At 41.2% G+C, this 22,630-nt stretch overlaps 1 protein-coding gene across 2 annotated transcripts; it reads right to left on the bottom strand.

Annotated features, from left to right (window-relative positions):
* Positions 1-4,488: 4,488 nt before the first annotated feature.
* On the bottom strand, positions 4,489-22,499 carry LOC139376362 (G protein-activated inward rectifier potassium channel 3-like). 2 transcript variants are annotated; one of them, XM_071118810.1, is made up of 8 exons: positions 22,200-22,499; positions 20,147-20,543; positions 19,486-19,696; positions 18,582-18,783; positions 11,330-11,522; positions 6,878-7,075; positions 6,430-6,560; positions 4,489-5,881 (listed from the first exon to the last, which is right to left on the bottom strand). In XM_071118810.1, the coding sequence occupies exons 2-8, from the start codon at positions 20,433-20,435 to the stop codon at positions 5,609-5,611; spliced, it is 1,497 nt and encodes a 498-aa protein (XP_070974911.1). In that variant the 5' UTR covers positions 20,436-20,543; positions 22,200-22,499; the 3' UTR covers positions 4,489-5,608. The 2 variants fall into 2 exon arrangements, with proteins under 2 accessions (XP_070974911.1, XP_070974912.1); XM_071118811.1 differs by having other exon boundaries at positions 22,280-22,499.
* Between the last annotated feature and the right edge of the window lie 131 nt (positions 22,500-22,630).

Below are 22,630 nucleotides of genomic sequence, written 5' to 3'. Positions count from 1 at the left end.
CAAACGCTTTTTCAGTTCTGCCCACACATTTTTGATAGGGTTGAGGTCAGGGCTTTATGATGGTCACTCCAATACCTTGACTTTGTTGTCCTTAAGCCATTTTGCCACAACTTTGGAAGTATGCTTGGGGTCATTGTCCATTTGGAAGACATATTTGCGATCAAGCTTTAACTTCCTGACTGATGTTGCTTCAATATATCCAGATAATTTTCCGTCCTCATGATGCCATCTATTTTGTGAAGTGCACCAGTCCCTCCTGCAGCAAAGCACCCCCACAAGATGATGCTGCCACCCCCGTGCTTCACGGTTGGGATGATGTTCTTCAGCTTGCAAGCCTCCCCTTTTTTCCTCCAATTATGGCCAAACAGTTGTATTTTTGTTTCATCAGACCAGAGGACATCTCTCCAAAAGGTACGATCTTTGTCTCTATGTGCAGTTGCAAACCTTAGTCTGGCTTTTTTATGGCGGTTTTGGAGCAATGGCTTCTTCCTTGCTGAGCGGCCTTTGAGGTTGTCCATATAGGACTCGTTTTGCTGTGGATATAGATACTTTTGTACCTGTTTCCTCCAGCATCTTCACAAGGTCCTCTGCTGTTGTTCTGGTATTGAGTTGCACTTTTCACACCAAAGTGCGTTCATCTCTAGGAGACAGAGCGTCTCCTTCCTGAGCGGTATGACGGCTGTGTGGTCCCATGGTGTTTATACTTGCGTACTATTGTTTATACAGATGAACGTGGTACCTTCAGGCGTTTGGAAATTGCTCACAAGGATGAACCAGACTTGTGTAGGTCTACAATTTTTTGTTCTGAGGTCTTGGCTGATTTATTTTGATTTTCCCATGATGTTGAAGAGGCACTGAGTTTGAAGGTAGGCCTTGAAATACATCCACAGGTACACCTCCAATTGACTCAAATGATGTCAATTAGCCTATCAGAAGCTTCTAAAGCCATGATGTCATGATGTCTGGAATTTTCCAAACTGTTTAAAGGCACAGTCAACTTAGTATATGTAAACTTCTGACCCACTTGAATTGTAATACTGTGAATTATAAGTGAAATAATCTATCTGAAACAATTGTTGGAAAAATTACTTGTGTCATGCACAAAGTAGATGTCCTAACCGACTTGCCAAAACTATAGTTTGTTAACAAGACATTTATGGAGTGGTTGAAAAACGAGTTTTAATGACTCAACTTAAGTGTATGTAAACTTCAGACTTCAACTGGTCACTGTGGGGACGACGTCAACGATGCTCTTATTGATGAAGCCAGTGACTGATGTGGTGTACTCCTCAATGCCATCCAAAGAATCCCAGAACATATTCCAGTCTGTGCTAGGATAACAGTCCTGTAGCTTATGATCTGCTTCATCTGACCACTTCTTTATTGACCAAGTCACTGGTGCTTCCTGCTTTAGTTTTTGCTTGTGAGCAGGAATCAGGAGGATATAATTATGGTCAGATTTGCCAAATGGAGGGCGAGGGAGTGCTTTGTACATCTCTGTGTGTGGAATAAAGGTGGTATTTTTTGAGTTTTTTTCCCTCTGGTTGCACATTTAACATGCTGGTGGAAATAAGGTAAAACGGATGTAAGTTTCCCTGCATTAAAGACATCACAACTATGAAATAACACATATGGAATCATGTAGTAACAAAAAATGTGTTAAACAAATCAAATTAGATTTTTCAAAGTAGCCACCCTTTGCCAAAGACACACAGAAAGTGTACACAAGCGAGCCAACAACAAACACAATGATCAGTGAGACGTGGTAACTGTCTTGTCTTGAATGTTGTTTTATTTTTCTTGACGACTGCAAACTTGTCTATGTCTCAAATGGCACCTTATTCTCTATATAGTGCACTACTTTTGACCAGGCCCCATAGGGCTCTAGTCAAAAGCAATGCACTATGTAGGGAATAGGATGCCATTTGGGATGTACATACTTGGGCTGTGGCCGGCTGTCTGTGAGGTCATCAATCTGCCATCACTCTGTCACCTCCTCCTCATTCCAGATGGCGTTACTGTCCTTCTTTGCACAGTCTTGTATACCTCCAAAATGGCACCCTAGTTCCTATGTAGTGCACTACTTTTGACCAGAGCCCTATGGGTCCCAGTCAAAAGTAGTGCCCATAAGGAATGGGGTGCCTTTTTGTCACTTAAGAGGTTGTTATTGCCCTGATATAAGCCATTTTGGTAAGTTGGTCAACCATTGTTTGTAAGTGCTGTGATAAAATACTGTGTAAAACAATGAATTTGAAGAATGTATGTTTGTTAGTTAGCTAGCCAGCCATTCCATAAATGTTTCAAATTAACTGCCAATATGCCAACATTTTATTCAAACAATGCCCTTCAATCCAGTCATACACTGGCTGAAATCAGTGATAGGCCATCAGACTGCTAAACAGCAATCACTAACTCGGAGAGGCTGCTGCCTACATTGAGACCCAATCACTGGCCACTTTAATAAATGAATCACTAGTCACTTATACAATGCACTCTAAATAATGCCACTTTAATCATGTTTACATATCTTACATTACTCATATCACATGTATATACTGTATTTTATACCATCTATTGCACCTTGCCTATGCTGCTCGGCCATCGCTCATCCATATACTTACATGTACATATTCTCATTCACCCCTTTAGATTTGTGTGTATTAGGTAGGTGTTGGGTAATTGTTAGATTACTTGTTAGATATTACTCCACTGTTGGAAGTAGAAGCACAAGCACTTTACTACACTTGCATTAACATCTGCTAACCATGTGACAAATACATTTTGATTTGACTTAAATTGTAAATGAAACAAGTACTGATATTGTATCATGTAGTCTAATAACACTCACAGTTCTCCAATAAAACAATAATTGAGAAATGTATGGTCTGTTTCCGTAGATTTTAGATGCTATTTATACAGAAAAATGGCATAAAACCCATTTAACTGTATAAGGATATGACAATATTATGTTTTTTTTTGTTGTTATTAGATAGAAATGTTGTCAATTACACAATTTCTGATATAACACATGCCTTACTTTTATTTTCCTGCATAAGTAAAATCAGGAAATGCATCACCTACTGCCATTCATTCCTAATTTAGACTGGTTTTGGATTTCTCCCAGACAACAATGGCTTCTATTTTCCCCGCATTCTGGAACTTTTATGGTTTATGACATAGTCCCTCTAGTAATTGAATAGGATCTCTATGGTTTTAGCAGCTTATCTCAATGATGAACGTTAGCAATGCCTTACCTTACAATCATCTTCATCATCCTCGTCCTGCGTGGATAAGAGGGCAGAGAGGTCTTGTAGATTCTGGAATTATGACCCCCCCCCCCCCCCATTTGTGAAATAATTCACGTGCTCGAGCAAAGGCTCCCTGGCAAAGTCAGTTACTGCTAGCATGTTGCAACAAACAATATCGCTGGATACTTACATTCTCGAGCTAAACTTGATGGCTAATATAACCTCAGTGTACCTAAAATAGGCGAATCAACTTTGTCTAAACAAAATACGTTCACAGCGACAGCATGATGTGCCAGTCCCAAAAACGGGGAACGTGTTGGTCGTATTGCTGTTTCCTGGGAGACGGTTGCTCAGCTTTTTGTCGATGCCATGGAGACGGTGACGACGTCTCCTTTTAGACGAGTGGGAGTGGGAAGAAGCATAGAACGATACTATTACGTTCTAATTATATGAGTAAAACAGAACATGTCAGACTGGCACTCGTACTCAGATCTGAAATGACAGGATAGGTGAAGCAAATACCATATTTGTTAAACGTATTATTTTCAGATATACAGGAGTGCTTAGGAATTCTTGGGAATTCAGCACACCTCTCTTTGAGCCTCTGGTCCTCAGATTTCATTTGACTCTCTGGTCCTCAGAATCCATCCTCTCGTCTCCCATGTTCTTCTCTCTGACTGGGTTGTCACTTGCTACTACAGACACAATGTAAAAATTGGCTATACCATAAAAATTAATGAAAACACTTTTGGGACTTCATTTAAGGTTAGTTTTCAAATCATATTTTAAGAAAAGAAATTGTACAAATAGGTGGGGTTTTGCCATAATTCTAACTTTGTGGCTGTGGTAACTAGTGATGACCATCTCCCTGAGCATGACCCTGTTGCCTAAGAAACAGCGGGGACCCCTCACTGTGCCAGTCAACAGGCCTGAGCTCTTCAGTTCCATCGTGAGGACAAGATAGGGATTTCATCCTAGGGATTGGTACACTAGTCTCTTCTCACAGATGCTGTGCCACATTGAGTGAACTGGCAACATCTGATTTGTCAAGTATTGCCAATAGTCTCTAACCCAGATTGTCTCACACAAAACTAATTGTTGGACAAATGGAATGACAGAAGTGAAATTGTTCAGTGAAACAGTATACCCCAAAGGATTAACAGTGAAAAAGTACAATAAAGACCACATTGATAAAAGTGAGGGGCAAAGATGAAGAAAGTTGGTGTGGAATATAGTTTATTAATTCTTATAGAATGAATTTTTCAATATTAAAAATGCTCACAAATGTACACAGCAGCAGAAGCAGGAGGTTGGGCTAAGCTGAGCAGGACATTGTTGTGCTTAAATCCTATGAGGCTGGCGAAAGAAGATATTTCATTGTGCTACTTAAGCACACTGACACATTCCCAAGAGAGCAAATGCTTGGTTTTATCTCAAAACTTGTCAGATGACTACTTCCACTACTCACCCTATTGGGATGGGGTCAGTGATAAGCTACAGTACTTGTGATGTGAACATTTAAGTGAACACAGAAATGATTTTACATCTATTAGAGTCACAAAACGGAGGTTGTTTTAACGTCATCCATTCTTAATGTACACGTCTATATATATTTTAAAACAATCCTTGTTTTGTTTTTGAGATACAGATTTAGAGATACCATTTCAATCTATTCCTTTGTATTCTCTATACACGTTAAAGTGAAAAACATACGTGGTCTCTTCTATCACACTATCCCATTGTCTGTAATACATCTTTCCTTTTTAAACATTGTCTCTCCCATTCAGCCAACACATGACATGCTTCTCTTTCTGCCTCTGAATGTTCCAGAATGTTCCAAAACAAGCTGCTCTTTCTATGTCTCTGAACATTTCAGTATCCTACCTGGCTGAACATCCTATTTCCTGACTAAGAATTGTCAATACTTCATTCTTTGAAATAACAGTGTATTAATTCATATCATGTATATTGGCAGAGGTGATTAGAGCAATAACAATAGAATATATAATATAATTCTAGTGTAGCACAGACGCTCATGGTAAGAATTAAATATCATAAAGACAAAATGCAATTGATATAATTTGTCATTTCTAGTCAGTGTTATTAAACAAAGCAATGAAGTAACAATTAGCCTTTTTAAACCACCCATCTCTCCCTTGGGAACAAATGTTCTATGGCTGTATATTATACATTAGCTAAAAATCATTTACAGTACTGTAGTTGTGGGTCCTCCTGTCATGACATTGATTGAAAGTATGTCCCAAATGGCAGCCTATTCGCCATATAGTACAGGGCTTTGATCAAAAGTAGTGCACTGTATAGGGGATAGGGTGCCATTCTGGAACTCTACCAGATCTACTTTAGGCCTCTGATTCTGACTGGTCGGTGGTGACACAACCATTCAACTCTCCTGGTCCTGACTGCTCTTGTATTCTAGTGATCTCTCCGACAATAAATGTGGGACCAGCAACCCCTCCTTTCCCATTGTCTAGCTGCTTTCCTGATTGGTTGGTCAGAGAAGATCCCTCCCATTTCTCTTCATCCAGTTTACTGGAGATCGACCAATACAGATGAGCCTCCAATCGGGCCGCAGCCAATGAGAGTTCGTGCGCTGAGCAGGAGGGTGTGTCCACCTAAGGGAAAAATAGGTATGAGCTGCAGTTATCAGACACAACTTGAAAGAAGACTTTCAAAATCAGGGTACAATCATTTGTGACATGACAAAAGTAAAAGAGGAAACACACCAGAGGGGCAAACGGTTAAACTGTGTTGTTTTGTTCTAGTGGTAGTGATGCACATAGCCAGGTACATGATTAAAAGCAGCTGTTTATTTCCACATGTTGAATCGCCACCGCATCCAGCATGTGATCGCTAACACTTTTATTTATTTATTCTTTGTTTAACTATGCAAGTCAGTTAAGAACACATTCTTATTAACAATGATGGCCTATCCTGGCCAAACTCAGACGACGCTGGGCCAATTGTGCGCCGCCCTATGGAACTCCCAATCACGGCCAGATGTGATTCAGCCTGGATACGAACCAGGGACTATAGTGACGCCTCATGCACTGAGATGCAGTGGCTTAGACCGCTGCACCACTCGGGAGCCCCAACACACCGCTGCCCTTGCTGCTTTCAGCCTTTCCTCTTTCTGGAGTGTTGTGTGTTTGTGTGTTCTTACCTCTAAGGTTTGATGGAAGGCGCCATAGTCGATGTCAAAGAACCCTTCGGCCAGTGACATCATAGGGCTGAACCTGTGACCCCACTGGACCTCATCTGCCAGGTAAGAGCTCCGCGCCTGGCACGTCATACCTGGGGGTGCCCCACACACACACACACACACACACACACACACACACACACACACACATCCATAGTGAGAACACATACTCTATTAACCTTCCCTGGCAGCTCACCTTCAGCTACTATGATGACTAAGCAAATATTTTCTCAGTGGGCGGTGGAGTCACTTCCACTTTCAAAGCATGGTGCACCCATAGGTATCATATAATTCACTGTGTGTGTGTGTGTGTGTGTGTGTGTGTGTGTGTGTCTGCAGGATCTCTGTGTGTGCACTACACTATACAACAGTCTCATAACAGATCATGAGAACATGATCATGGACTAACCAGTGGCCTCCACCATTCCCTCCAGGATGACGACCATTTCGAAGTCGTCTTTCTCCAGCTGGCCTTGAGACATGTCCCAGAAAGGCGAGTGGTGGTCAATCTCGTGGGAGATGACCAGTGGAGACACCAGGAACAGGCGGTCGTCCCCTGTCTCAAAACCGACACTGATGTCTGTCTGGTCCAGAGGGATAAACTCACCTGGAGAGGCGGATAGGAGGAAGAGGGCGAGAGGGGGTGAGATGGAGAGGGGGTGAAGGGGAGGGGGAGAAATGGAGAGGCAGGGCGAGATGAGGAGAGACCTTCAGGGCTAGGTTTTCAGTCCAGGACTATGATTAATCTGTGACCAGGAAATATGCCGTTAGTGAACATATTATGTACCAGTAAAAAGTTTGGACACAATTACTCATTCAAGGGTTTTTATTAAATTTGACTATTTTCTATATTGTAGAATAATAGTGAAGACATCAAAACTATGAAATTACACAAATGGAATCATGTACAAAACAAAAAAGTGTTAAACAAATCAAAATATATTTTATATTTGAGATTCTTCAAAGTAGCCACCCTTTGCCTTGGTGATAGCTTTGCACACTCTTGGCATTCTCTCAACCAGCTCAATCACGAGGTAGTCACCTGGAATGCATTTCAATTAACAGGTGTGCCTTGTTAAAAGTTCATTTGTGGTATTTCTTTCCTTCTTGATGCATTTAAGCCAATCAGTTGTGTTGTGACAAGGTAGGGGTGGTACACAGTTGATAGCTCTATTTGGTAAAATACCATGTCCATATTATGGCAAGAACAGCTCAAATAAGCAAAGACAAATTACAGTCCATCATTACCTTAAGACATGGAGGTCAGTCAATGCGGAAAATGTCAAGAACTTTTAAAGTTTCTTCAAACCATCATGCGCTATGATGAAACTGGCTCTCATGAGGACCGCCACAGGAAAGGAAGACCCAAAGTTACCTCTGCTGCAGAAGATAAGTTCATTTGAGTTAACAACCACAGATTGCAGCCCAAATAAATGCTTCACAGAGTTCAAGTAACTGACACATCTCAACATCAACTGTTCAGAGGAGACTGCGTGAATCAGGCCTTCATGGAAAATAATTATGTAAAGAAACCACTACTAAAGGATACCAATAAGAAGAAGAGACTTGCTTGGGCCAAGAAACACGAGCAAATGACATTAGACCGGTGGAAATCTGTCCTTTGGTCTGATGAGTCCAAATTTGAGATTTTTGGTTCCAACCACCATGTCTTTGTGAGACGCAGAGTAGGTGAACGAATGATCTCGGCATGTGTGGTTCACATCGTGACGCATAGAGGAGGAGATGTGATGGTGTGGGTGTGCTTTGCTGGTGACACTATCAGTGATTTATTTAGAATTTCAGGGCACACTTAAACAGCATGGCTACCACAGAATTCTGCAGCGATACGCCATCCCATCTGGTTTGCGCTTAGTGGGACTATAATTTGCTTTTCAACAGGAAAATGACCCAAAATACACCTCCAGGCTTTTACCAAGAAGGAAAGTGATGGAGTGCTGCATCAGATAACCTGGCCTCCACAATCACCCGACTTCAACCAAATTGAGATAGTTTGGGATGAGTTGGACCACAGAGTGAAGAAAAAGCAGCCAACAAGTGCTCAGCGTATGTGGGAACTCCTTCAAGACTGTTGGAAAAGCATTCCTCATGAAGCTGGTTAAAAGAATGCCAAGAGTTTGCAAAGCTGTCAACAAGGCAAAGGGTGGCTTTTTGAACAATCTCTAAATATATTTTGATTTGTTTAACACTTTTTTTGGTTACTATATGATTCCAAATGTGCTATTTCATAGTATTGATGTATTCACTGTTAGGTTCTAATTCTCAGAGTAAAAACTCGATGTACACTATGAAAGCTTAAACCAAGTTTATTCTTCCCAGAAGATCAATACATCTGCATTAGACAAAAACCTTTTCACACAAGCAGTGATATTTAACCCTTTCTCCTAGGCTATCTTTACTGCTAGGCAGTACACGACGTGATACGGGCCATACAATTTTATTTCTCCCTTAACGTGAACTCATCTGATCTCACTAATCCATGGCTCACTCCCCTTATCAATGCCTGTGACATGTGATCGCTTTCCCTACACTCAGTACATTCCAAGCATAATTGCCCCCACCATATACTTTCCTCCTACAGATAGCCGAGGGGCTACACCAGAGGCTAAGGGTTTTAGCACCCCTCATTTCTCTATTTAACTAATGATTAATAAGTATTTAAAGTTCATAAATCCAAACCTATCCTCATTATTATTCTACAATATAGAAAATAGTAAAAATAAAGAAAAACCCTTGAATGAGTAGGTGGGACTGGAATGTCTGTTTGGGCCTTATGGAGAATCTACCTATGAACTGTAACATGCAATAAATGGACTTTGTGACGTTATATTTCATCAGCCAAAATGGTGGTGACAATGATAGATGTAATATGAAAATGAATGTCGATTTTGTTATGTTATTAAAAGTTAAATGAAGACCTTATAACGAAAACATTCTAACTTGAAGAGTTTTCATAATGTGTATGTGATGTTTACATACTTTGTTGTGTAGAAAATATCCAGATGAAAGAGAATGTTTTAGTGACGATAAGACTGTGATTTTAGTTGTCTAAACGAGATCATAGCAATTTATAATACCTTGCCTCGTAACTAGCTACGCCCCAGGGAACCCAGAGAGCGTGTCATAAAGATGGGAATGTCCTTCCTACCCTGGGGTATAAAACATGCTGCAGCCAAGGTTTAGGACTAGTCGTGACCCCGAAACGCAACACGAGGTTGAAAACATTGCATACGGTCCCAAAGTTGACAGTGTAGCAAAAACCAAGCCATGAGGTCAAAGGAATTCCCAGCGGAGCTCTGAGACAGGATTGTAAAAACGTTTTTATAACATTTTGCTAATTCTTATGTAAATATCACATTTACATAAGTATTCAAACCCGTTACTCAATAATTTGTTGCACCTTTGGCAGCGATTACAGCCTCAAGTCTTCTTGACTATGACGCTACAAGCTTGGCACACCTGTATTTGGGGAGTTTATCCAATTCTTCTCTGCAGATTTTCTCTGTCTTGTCCTGAAGCCACTCCTGCGTTGTCTTGGCTGTGTGCTTAGGGTCGATGTCCTGTTGGAAGGTGAACCTTTACCCCAGTCTGAGGTCCTGAGCGCTCTGGAACAGATTTTCATCAAGGATCTCTCTTTACTTTTCTCCGATCATCTTTCTATCGATCCTGACTAGTCTCCAAGTCCCTGCCGCTGAAAAACATCCCCACAGAATGATGCTGCCACCACCAGGCTTCACCATAGAGATGGCATTGGTCAGGTGATGAGCAGTGCCAGGTTTCCTCCAGATGTGACGCTTGGCAAAGAGTTCAATCTTGGTTTCATCAGACCAGATAATCTTGTTTCTCATGGTCTGTGAGTCCTTTAGGTGCCTTTTGACAAACTCCAAGCGGGCTGTCATGTGACTTGTAATGAGGAGTGGCTTCTGCCTGGCCACTCTACCATAAAGGCCTGATTGGTGGAGTGCTGCAGTGATGGTTGTCCTTCTGGAAGGTTCTCCCATCTCCACAGAGGAACTCTGGAGCTCTGTCAGAGTGACCATCTGGTTCTTGGTCACCTCCTTGACAAAGGCCCTTCACCCCAGATTGCTCAGTTTGGCCAGGCGGCCAGCTCTAGGAAGAGTCTTTGTGGTTCCAAACTACTTCCATTTAAGAATGATGGAGGCCACTGTGTTCTTGGGGACCTTCAATGCTGCAGAATTGTTTTGGTACCCTTCCCCAGATCTGTGCCTTGACACAATCCTGTCTCGGAGCTCTACGGATAATTCCTTCGACCTCATGGCTTGGTTTTTGCTCTGACATGCATTGTCAACTGTGGGACCTTATATAGACAGGTGTGTGCCTTTCCAAATCATGTCCAATCAATTGAATTGACCACAGGTGGACTCCAATCAAATCGTAGAAACATCTCAAGGATGATCAAAGGAAACAAGATGCACCTGAGCTCAATTTTGAGTCTTATAGCAAAGGGTTTGAATACTTACTTAAATAAGGTATTTCAGTTTTTTTCATTTCAATAAATGTTCAAACATTTCTAAAACCTGTTTTTACTTTGTCATTATGGGCTATGTGTGTGTAGAATGATGAGAAAAATATATAATTTAATCAATTTTAGAATAACGCTGTAACGTAACAAAATGGAAAAAGTAAAGGGGTCTGAATACTTTCCAAAAGCTTCCATAATATACAGAAACAGATTATGTGAAAAGATATATCTGCATCCCAAATGGTACCCTATACCCCATAGAGTGCACTACTTTTGACCAAAAGTAGTGCACTATATAGGGAATAGGGTGCCATTTGGGATGCAGACCTTGTATGGCGATGGATGGTATGTTAGCCTCACCTTCCTGAGTCTGTTTAGACTTGATGAGTTTGGCCCTCATGTTGGCCCCTACAATGTGGGAGCTGCGCAGGTCTCCCACCCGGAACATCAAACACAGTTTGTCATCTCTCAGAGAGATCACTGCATTCTTAGAAAAAACCAGGGTCTCCGCTCGCTTATTGGGCTGAGAGATCTTCACAAACATACAGCCCACCTGATCAAAAGATGAAGAAAAAAAATACTTACATTTCCTGTGTTTTATATACACTGAGTGTACAAAACATTAGTAGCACATGCTCTTTCCATGACATAGACGGACCAGGTGAATCCAGGTGAAAGCTATGATCACTTATTGATGTCGCCTGTTAAATCCTCTTCAATCAGTGTAGATGAAGGGAAGGAGACAGGTTAAAGAAGGATTTTTAAGGCTCGAGACAACGGATTGTATAGTGTGCCATTCAGAAGGTGAATGGGCAAGACAAAATATTTAAGTGCCTTTGAACGGGGTATGGCTATAGGTGCCAGGCGCACCGGTTTGAGTTAGTAAAGAACTGCAATGCTTCTGTATTTTTCATGCTCAACAGTTTCCCGTGTGTATCAAGAATGGTCCACCACCCAAAGGACATCCAGCCAACTTAACACAACTGTGGGAAGCATTGGAGTCAACATGGGCCAGAATCCAGAGTCCATGCCCCAACTAATTGAGGCTGCAACTCAATATTAGGGAGGTGTTTCTACTGTTCTGTTCACTCAATGTATATTTCCACACTATGAGCAGTGGTGCAGTGGTGCCTGGAGACGTGGGTATACTTCTCATATTTTGCCCCAAAAAAAACAAACGGCCAGCCCAGTGAAGGAAATGTGCCCTGTGTGAAAAATTAAACAAAATGACAAATAGTGACATACACTCTTTGTTGCCTACTTGCACAGTATTGCTTGGGTTGGCCTGGCTGTGAAAGACCAATATGGGATTTATCATTTTAGGTAATTCAGAATTACCTAAAATGATAAATCCCATATTGGTCTTTCACAGCCAGGCCAACCCAAGCAATACTGTGCAAGTAGGCAACATGAGGTTGGTGGCACCTTAATTGGGGAGGAATGGTTGGAGCAGAATAAGTGGAATGGTATCAAATACGTCCATTCCATTTGCTCCGTTCCAGACATTATTATGGTTTGCTGTGTTTCTGTAGCGCACATGAGAGGGAGTTTGCAAAACACATGGCCATTGGTTTGATGCAAACAATCACAATATGATTCTGCTAGCACCACCCCAACATCAACATAAGGTACTGTGTGTGAAAATTGCGCGTTTCTATGTTTTGTAGTAAAAGAAATAGAGAAAGATGTGTTTCCAATGACATCATCGGTGTGCGTCGTGTGATTTTAACCAATTATGAGTAGGCATTGCCTACTAATTGCCTCCTAATTATCTACTAATTGGTTGATGATCTCATTGAAAACACTTATTGTCCTCTTTTTTTACTACAAAGCAAAGAAATGCGCCATTTTCACATATGAAGTTGACATTTTAAGTTTCCCTTTAACATTTAATTGAGAAGATTTTTGGAAAAGCCTTTCCATCTACCAGAAGATGGTTAGGCTTATCGTTAGCATCACTATATTTCTCCTGTTCCTTAATTGTTTAAAACCTGGGCGTTTTACCTCATATTATGAGGCATGTCTTACTTCTTGTTACAAAGTAGCCTATAGCCAAAATTCAACCATAGAAACGTGGAAGCAATTATTTTATAAATATTTCCTCATATGTGCTCTTGTTCTATTGGTTTTCAAATCAACTTTCTTTCCTTGTCTAGCATCCGAAGGCATTATCCTTGTCAGATTAGCAGCCCATGATAGTTGTTGCATCTTTAGATCTCTGCTCTTTCTATATTTTTAATGATATTCCCATCTCTGTCCATGATAGTTGTTGCATCTTTAGATCTCCGCTCTTTCTATATTTTGAATGATATTCCCATCTCTGTCCATGATAGTTGTTGCATCTTTAGATCTCCGCTCTTTCTATATTTTTAATGATATTCCCATCTCTGTCCATGATATTTGTTGCATCTTTAGATCTCTGCTCTTTCTATATTTTTAATGATATTCCCATCTCTGTCCATGATAGTTGTTGCATCTTTAGATCTCTGCTCTTTCTATATTTTTAATGATATTCCCATCTCTGTCCATGATAGTTGTTGCATCTTTAGATCTCTGCTCTTTCTATATTTTTAATGATATTCCCATCTCTGTCCATGATAGTTGTTGCATCTTTAGATCTCTGCTCTTTCTATATTTTTAAAGATATTCCCATCTCTGTCCATGATAGTTGTTGCATCTTTAGATCTCTGCTCTTTCTATATTTTTAAAGATATTCCCATCTCTGTCCATGATAGTTGTTGCATCTTTAGATCTCTGCTCTTTCTATATTTTTAAAGATATTCCCATCTCTGTCCATGATAGTTGTTGCATCTTTAGATCTCCCCTCTTTCTATATTTTTTATGATATTCCCATCTCTGTCCATGATAGCGCGCATTTTCCTGCACATTGTATTTTGGCACATTTTCGCAAAGGCCTACCTCCGTGTGCACATTGTTGTGCTTAAAATGTGAAGAAATAATAATTTATCCACATTTTAAGCAAAACATTGTGATCTGTTCCATCAGCCTTATTTGTTGATGCTGCATATACCTCCACTACACTACTTGGATACGCATCATGGGGATTAAAAAATGAGTATACATAATGCCCACAAAAAAAGTGGGTCTACGGCATATACCTGAGGAAACCTTCCACTACACCACTGACTATGAGTTTGGAATAATACTATGAAATTGTAAACATTATGATAATGCTCTTTGAAAAGACAGACTAAAATTTTAGCCTGTTTTGGTGGGATGGAGTTTTGGTCTGCCTGGTGACATAACCAGGCGGTAAATTAGTTAATAGACCAATACAAAAGAGAGTTCCAAAACTCTCTGCCAATAACAGCTAGTTTTAATTTTTCCCTCCCCAATAAGACCACTCCCAGACAGTCCTAGCAACATTCTAGCTTGAGAAATGTATCTTAGCTAAGAAGCTATTTTGGTTTCTTTTTGAGCATTTTGATTTAAAACAATCACAGTAAGGTACTTAATTGTTACCCAGAAAGGATTTGAAATTCAACCTTAAGAGTCTATTAATGCACGTGAGTCAATCTAAGTAACATAACAAAAACAAATCCTTCAAAATCCGTCAGTTTAAGCTAGAGATACTGTATCAGGTTTTTTGCATGGGCTGTGTCTCAATCCACAGCATCTGCCTATGTCGGCCTTCTGCAGTGGAAGGTGACCCAGCTTCAGCTGTGTTTGTCAGACAATGAGACATCCGAAAATCGGTCTTCGGACATAATGGTGTTATCCGTTTTGCTCTACGACGCCCACAAGTGTCACAGGACTTGTCTGAAGTCGGTAACGCTGATGTGCCAACTTCTGTCTGTAGCGTCCAAACTTTTTGAGCTACAAACTAATATGACCCCACTATGGAAAGGGGAGACTCTCACGAACACGATGTTGTTCTCCATTTTGAAGGAAACCCATACAAATGAATGGAAGTATGGAGGTAGTTTTGTACCACCAAAATAAGGGGTTAAATATGTGTCCAAAAAAATGTAAAAATTTCCTGAGCTTGCTAATATCTCCTAGATATCAGACAGACATTTCAAAACCTTATTCCTTATTATACTTTGACTGTCTTTTTGACTATTTATGAATGTGTTATTCAATGCGTATCTATGGGCTATAGTAGTAAAGGCAAAGTTCAATATTTTGTTAAATAATTTTGATAAAAATCTGAAATAATTTTGATAAAATATAACATCAAATAGCTAAATGATCCATGGTATAACCATCTTAAAACAATTCCATATGTTAGTTTAGTACACACCCGCCCACACACAACCTATGTGTTGTGATAATTGCATTGTTTGCTCTATAACCTGTTAGTTCATATGCCTTGCCACTGTGATATATAAATTCAATCACACCTTTGTTTCATCACAAAACCGGAGAGCAACCTCTGTCTGGTGAAGTCTACAAAGCACATTGCATGTAACAAACAGTTACATGACCTACAGCATGGTCAAACAAGTTAATGTTTCTGACATTTTCGGACTGCTAAACAACTATTGATTTAGAACCATAGAGAATTCCCACAAGTCACAAAGAAAACAGAAGTTGCATCCATTATACCAGCACCATTTCAACTTCAACATCATTTACTTAGTCTAATACAATAACAGCTAAAAGATACCAAAAACAATTTAGTCTAATTAACGTAAGCTAAATATGATGTGGCTATCCATGTTTCTTATTTCTGTGTGTGTGTGTTCGTGCAAGTAGAAAAACACGTTGACTCACTCTACTTGTAGAGAAACGCCAATGCATCCTCCTCCATTTCATGTTGATGAAACGGTCTATGACTCTGCCATACAGTACACGGTTTTAGTTTTTGTTGTCCTAGGCTACATGCATGCTCGCTAGCCTAGCTTTCTTTCATGGGCAACGATGAGCCAGCTAGCTAACATTAGCCTTCTACATCTAGTTACATACTGAATTTCCATCCTCTCAGGCCAGGGGTATCCAACGTTACAATCATTGGCCAGTACGGAGAATTAAGTAAAACTCCACAAGTCCAAATCCCTAACTCATGGCTAATTTAGGAAAGGGACCATGTTAGCTAGGTAGCTAGCCACCAGAGGACAGCAACACAACGAGATGTGTGTTTCAAGTGTTTCTGTCAATGACATTTTGCTTTTGATGTGACTGGTGTGAAGCCAAATCAAAACTGGCTTCCCTTGACACTTGTTTTGTGCCAGGACCATTCACAGTTGAGCTCATTCAGTTTAGCTTAACTCTGATTGGCTATTATTTAATATGTTTTTTATCAAGGGACACCAAATGCTCATTGGCTTCCCTTGCATTCAATGTTATGCTTTCCACCTGGCTACTCCTACCCCGGCCAACATCTCAGCACCCCCTGCAGCAACTTGCCCAAGCCCCACCCCACAGCTTCTCCTTCACCCAAATCCAGGCAGCTAATGTTCTGAAAGAGCTGCAAAATCTGGATCCCTACAAATCAGCTGGGCTAGACAATCTGGACCCTCTCTTTCTAAAATTATCAGCCGAAATTGTTGCAACCCCTATTACTAGCCTATTCAACCTCTTGTTCTAATCGTCTGAGATCCGCAAAGATTGGAAAGCTGCCGCGGTCATCCCCTTCTTCAAAGGGGGAAACACTCTAGACCAAAACTGTTATAGACCTATATCCATCCTGCTCTACTTTTCTAAAATCTTCGAAAGTCAAGTTAACAAACAGATCACCGACCATTTCGAATACCACCGTACCTTCTCCACCATGCAATCTGGTTTCCGAGCTAGTCATGGGTGCACCTCAGCCACGATCAAGGTCCTAAAAAATATCATAACCGCCATCGATAAAAGACAGTACTGTGCAGCCGTCTTCATCTACCTGGCCAAGGCTTTCGACTCTGTCAATCACCGCATTCTTATCGGCTGACTCAATAGCCTTGGCTTCTCAAATGGCTGCCTCGCCTGGTTCACCAACTACTTCTCAGATAGAGTTCAGTGTGTCAAATCGGAGGGCCTGTTGTACGGATCTCTAGCAGTCTCTATGGGTGTGCCACAGGGTTCAATTCTCAGGCCGACTCTTTTCTCTGTGTACATCAATGATGTCGCTCTTGCTGCCGGTGATTCTCTGATCCACCTCTACGCAGACGACACCATTCTGTATACTTCTGGCCTTTCTTTGGACACTGTGTTAACAAACCTCCAAACGAGCTTCAATGCCATAAAACACTACTTCCGAGGCCTCCAATTGCTTTTAAATGAATAAGTGCATGCTCTTCAACCGATTGCTGCCCACACCCTCCTGCTCGACTTGCATCACTACTCTGGGCGGTTCTGACTTAGAATATGTGGACAACTACAAATACCTAGGTGTCTGGTTAGACTGTAAACTCTCCTTCCAGGCTCACATTAAGCATCTTCAATACAAAATTGAATCTAGAATCGGCTTCCTATTTTGTAACAAAGAATCCTTCACTCATGCTGCCAAACACCCTTGTTAAACTGACTATCCTACCAATCCTTGACGTCGGCGATGTAATTTACAAAATAGCCTCTAACACTCTACTCAGCAAACTAGATCTAGTCTATCACAGTGCCATCCGTTTTGTCACCAAAGCCCCATATACTACCCACCACTGCAACCTGTATGCTCTCGTTGGCTGGCCCTCACTACATACTCGTCGCCAAACCCACTGGCTCCAGGTCATCTACAAGTCTCTGCTAGGTAAAGCCCCGCTTTACCTCAGCATACTGGTCACCATAGCATCACCCACCCGTAGCACGCGCTCCAGCAGGTATATTTCACTGGTCATCCCCAAAGCCAACACTTACTTTGGCTGCCTTTCCTTCCAGTTCTCTGCTGCCAATGACTTGAACGAATTGCAAAAATCACTGAAGCTGGAGTCTTATATCTCACTAACTTTAAGCATCAGCTGTCAGAGCAGCTTACCAATCATTGCACCTGTACACAGCCCATCTGTAAATAGCACACCCAACTACCTCATCCCCATATTGTTATTTACCCTCTTGCTCTTTTGCACCCCAGTATCTCTACTTGCACATCATCATCTGCACATCTATCATTCCAGTGTTAATGCTAAATTGTAATTATTTCGCCTCTATGGTCTATTTATTGCCTTACATCCCTACTCTTCTACATTTGCACACACTGTACATAGATTTTCTATTTTCTACTGTACATTTGTTTATGTGTAACTTCGTGTTTAGTTTTTTGTCGCACTGCCTTGCTTTATCTTGGCCAGGTCGCAGTTGTAAATGAGAACTTGTTCTCAACTGGCCTTCCTGGTTAAATAAAGGTGAAAAAAATGGGCAGCAACAATGTTCTACCCTTTTTGACCAGACAGCTTCAAATAGATGAGCTACAAATACAGAGACAGAAGCGTGCTGTTTCGCTCGCTCGGATGCTTTATCCGATGAGATACATTCAGCCTCTTGTGAATTGAAGGAAAATCATGAAACAAAGAGAAACGATACATAAATAATTGTTTCTTTTTTTCTTTAAATGTTTTGAGGGGAAGCCTCAGGGATCTGGTCAAAATTAGTGCACTTACATAGGGCTCTGGTCAAAATTATTGTACTATATAGGGATTAGGGTGCCATTTGAGATGCACTCCATGAGTCTCACCATGAAGGCGTTGACCATAGATCCCAGTATGGCCTGGAGCAGGAGCAGCATGGTGCCCACTGGACACTGGTCAGTGATGACACGGTAGCCGTAACCGATGGTGGTCTCTGTCTCGATGGAGAAGAGGAAGGCCGAGATGAATCCATTCACATTGTTGACACAAGGTGTCCATGTCTCATCCTCCAGATGATCTAGATCCCCTCTGGGTGGGAGGCAGGAAGGAGAGTGAAGGGGAGAAAGGGAGAGAAGCAAAGAGGCAACAAAAATGTAGGATGTGAAAAAACTATCCATTGACTAATATACTTCCACTTGCTTTACAGAGAAGAAATTGCATCATCTAGAGCAGGGTTTCCCAATAGGCAGTGATTTTATTTGGCCCTCAAGTTTTCAGCGCAAAATGTATGTATTATTTTTCAGAATTTTCATTGTTGAACATAAAAGACTGTACGCCTAAATGCATACTGTATGTGATTGTTTCTCAATGTAATCAAGGTTTGAAATTATACTGTTTTTGTCAAATACTATATCTGTTTGGGATTCTTGCGGTAAATTTGCAGTGTTCAAATGATTTATCACTATGTTCTGGGCTCCAGACTGTTCGCTCAAAGACAAATCGGCCCACAGCTGAATGTAATTGGGGACCCCTGATCTAGAGTGATTCTCTCAGACAGAGATACCATGGATGTGTCTGAAATGGCACCCTCCTCCCTAGTGCACTAATTTTGGCCAGGGCCCATAGGGGAATAGGGTGTTTAGAGAATAGGGTGCCATTTGGGACTCATCCTAAAAAGTGCGTGAGTCTGAGCGGATAGTAGGGAATAGAGTGTCATTTGGGACGCATACCAAGTGTCCCCTGGCATGCTCCGTATGAGTGCTGTCCTAGCCTGCTTTCTGTCTCTCTCACCTGAGGTAAGCTATCAGGTACCAGATGGCTCCAAAGAAGAGCCAGGTGATGGCGTAGGCCATAACGAAGACGAAGAGAGAGCAGCGCCAGTTGAGGTCTACCAGGGTGGTGAAGATATCTGTCAGATAACGGTACGTCTCCCTCATGTTGCCATGCGACACGTTACATCTGCCATTCTTCTCCACATAGCGCTGCCTCTTACGTCTCTTAGCTGGATAGAGAAGAGACAGAGAGAAAGAGAGAAAGAGCGACAGAGAGAGTCAGATAGATGAGAAAGACTACATTGATATATCGACAGTAGAACTAACGGGACTTAGTAATAAGAAGACAGAGTTGTGAGAATATCCAAATCACTGTGGGAGAAACCAAAGGAACAGCCATTTTGCACAGGAGTAGGAGGAAGAGATGCTGGAGGAGGAGGTGAAACTGTGGAAGGAGAATAGGGAGGGAGAAAGTACACATGTTCGGCCAATACGCAATGTGTAAGTGTGAAGGGGGGAGGGAGAGAAAAATAGTAGAGTGCATAGTCAATAACCCCCTATCTGCAGACTACTGTGGCACCGTATTCCCTATGTAGTGCACTACTTTTGACCAGAGCCCTATGGGATGCCAATAGGGTGCCATATGGGACGCAATTAAAGTTAACAGCACTACTACTCACCCCAGCCAAATCTGCCCCTCTCCTTCTCCATCACCCGAGGCAGCTTCTTAACATACTCATCAGATGCTGCATTTGCCTGCCTCTCTGCCAGCTTGGACTTCCACGATCTGTTAGCGGAGGGATGGGCGGTATCTGTCGTAACCACATGGCCCAGTTCCTCGGACACATGAAACACTCCGGTGGACACCATCACCTCGGAAGCCTCTTCCACCAGCACCTTCCCTTTCTCCACCACGGGGAGAGAGAGGGACTCTGGGCTCAAGGTGAAAACAGAGTTCTCAAGCGCCATCAGGAATGATGGTGTGTGTGTTTGTGTTCCTGGGTCCTCGATGTATTCCTATGGCAGACTCTGTCCGATGGTTATTGACTGGTTAATCGGGTTCTGTCCGTCAAGGTCCTGGGAAACAAAACAAGGATGGGGAAATTGATTCAAATTATTATTGTGAGATCATAGAAAAGTGGAGTATTTAAAGTGCTCTGCTTTCAGTAAAACAATTCTAAAGGGACTGTAGGGCTAGTGTTGAGCAGAACTGATGTCCTTCACTATACTGATTAACTGTATCCCAAATGGCACCCTATTCCCTATGAGCCAGTGTAAAAAGTCATGCACACTATAGTAACTAGGGTGCCATTTGGGGAGCAGATTATGTCCCTCACTAAATTGTCCTCAATACCCAACCCATAAGTACTGACCAACGCCGATGTCTTTTGGGCGTCTTTTTTTGGTCCTGTCCAGACCGGCCGTCTTTTAATATTTTTTTTTAAACCGGACAAAATATGAACCAATCATAGACGTCTACTCTACTGTGCTCAGTACAGTAGAGCATAGTAGAGTATAGTATGGTATAATGTGCTGTATTGTACACTACTTTAGTTGAATGTACTCTACTGAACTAAACTGTACTGTACTATACTGTACTGAATTAAGCTCTACTGTACTGTATTGAATTAAACTCTACTGTACTGTACTCTACTATACTGGATAAAACTCTACTTTCCTGTACCGCACTGTGCTCTACTGTACTGAACTGTGCCGTACTGTACTGTGCTATTTAAATTTGTGAAACACTAGATGTTTATGATTAGGACAGATTTTTTCTGTTTTCACATTGACATTTTGGTCATTCAGCAGACACTCCAGAGCGACTCAGTGCATTGAACAAACAACATATCACAATCATAGCAATATTTTTTCCTTAACCGATACTCAGAATGTTGTTAGTCCGTGGTCTGTTGGTTTATTCGTTAGGTCAGACTCCTTTGAACACAATCGTGGCAAGTTTTAAAGCTTTTGAATAAGCTAACATACGTGCATGTGAGTGCATGTGACAAACAGGAGCAATAATTAATATTTTATGTTACAATCTTCAATTGGCTCCTCTTTCGTCATGGATTTAAACATTCTTATTGGGCTGAGAATGTGTGTGCAGTTGAAATTTGGCCATAGAATCAATGACCAAAAAATAAGTATTTTCAATGTTTGTAAATTAACGTATTTTCAACTTTCATTCTGTACCAAAAATAAACCTGATTTCAACATCCAGAAAATGCGTATTTTCAACATCCGGAAAATGCGTAGTTTCACCTTCCATTCAGAACCTAAAATGAGCGTAACTTCAATGTCTGGAAAATAAGTATTTTCAACGTCATTTTGCATACTGGGATGTCTGTCCTTGACTGAACGTTATCTACTCAACCCATCCCATTACTTTCAGTCTAATGATCTATATTTATTATCTAGGTAATACTATAATGGGGAGGGGAGTGTGTGTGTCTGTGTGTGTCATAGATGTCTGTATGTCTGTCTGTTATGGGACACAATGAATTACAGGAATATTTTGACGGAGTAAGAAGGCTATTCTTACTCAGAAAAGGTACAATGCCACTTTTAATGTATTCTGTAATAGCTATAAGAACACAAAACAGCAATCAGGCAAATGTCATTCTAATATGAATAATCATCGTGTTTCATGTTAAAATGGATGCCTAAAGCGCTACCTTCAAGATTATCCTAATATATTTTATCCCATCGCTTTATTTATAAGGACCTTACAGATAGATGAGTCGATGGTCCAATAGTGAGCCTCTGAGATCGTCCGCTTAGGTTAAATTCTACCCATTTTTTATGTTTACCATCCACTCTGATGATCGGGTGGGTGTTCGACGAAGCATCAGTTCAGTCTCTCCTCTCTCACCAGGAAACAAAGGCAACCCCAACCAAACGACTGTTTTTTTTTTTTTAGATGTTATCCTCAATTGGAAGTGGGCTAATTATAGAAAAATCCCTTTAGTATTGACAAATAGCCAATTATTGTATTTCCTACTTTGTTTTCAAAGATTTTAAGATGGTGGCAGTTCGTCTATACAGATCATTGGGTATAGACAGTGCAAGCAGCACCACCGATCCGCGTCCGATAGAGTTGTATTAATCACTTAAACTGTGCAGGTGTTAGATCATGGACGTGACGGTCGAGGGGATGCTGT

This window comes from Oncorhynchus clarkii, chromosome 20 (genome assembly GCF_045791955.1).
Source record: "Oncorhynchus clarkii lewisi isolate Uvic-CL-2024 chromosome 20, UVic_Ocla_1.0, whole genome shotgun sequence".
Classification (NCBI taxonomy): domain Eukaryota; kingdom Metazoa; phylum Chordata; class Actinopteri; order Salmoniformes; family Salmonidae; genus Oncorhynchus; species Oncorhynchus clarkii.
Note: the sequence above shows the minus strand (reverse complement) of the source record. Positions and strands in the feature narration are given on the sequence as shown.

What these genes read in the sequence shown, in the direction of transcription:
- LOC139376362 (XM_071118810.1), bottom strand. Translation starts at nt 20,435, where the DNA reads ATGGCGCTTGAGAACTCTGTTTTCACCTTGAGCCCAGAGTCCCTCTCT. An exon ending in TACCTGATAGCTTACCTCAG is followed by an intron (nt 18,784 to 19,485) that starts GTGAGAGAGACA and finishes CCTCCCACCCAG; the next exon opens with AGGGGATCTAGATCATCTGG. An exon ending in CCTTCCATCAAACCTTAGAG is followed by an intron (nt 5,882 to 6,429) that starts GTAAGAACACAC and finishes TTTTTCCCTTAG; the next exon opens with GTGGACACACCCTCCTGCTC.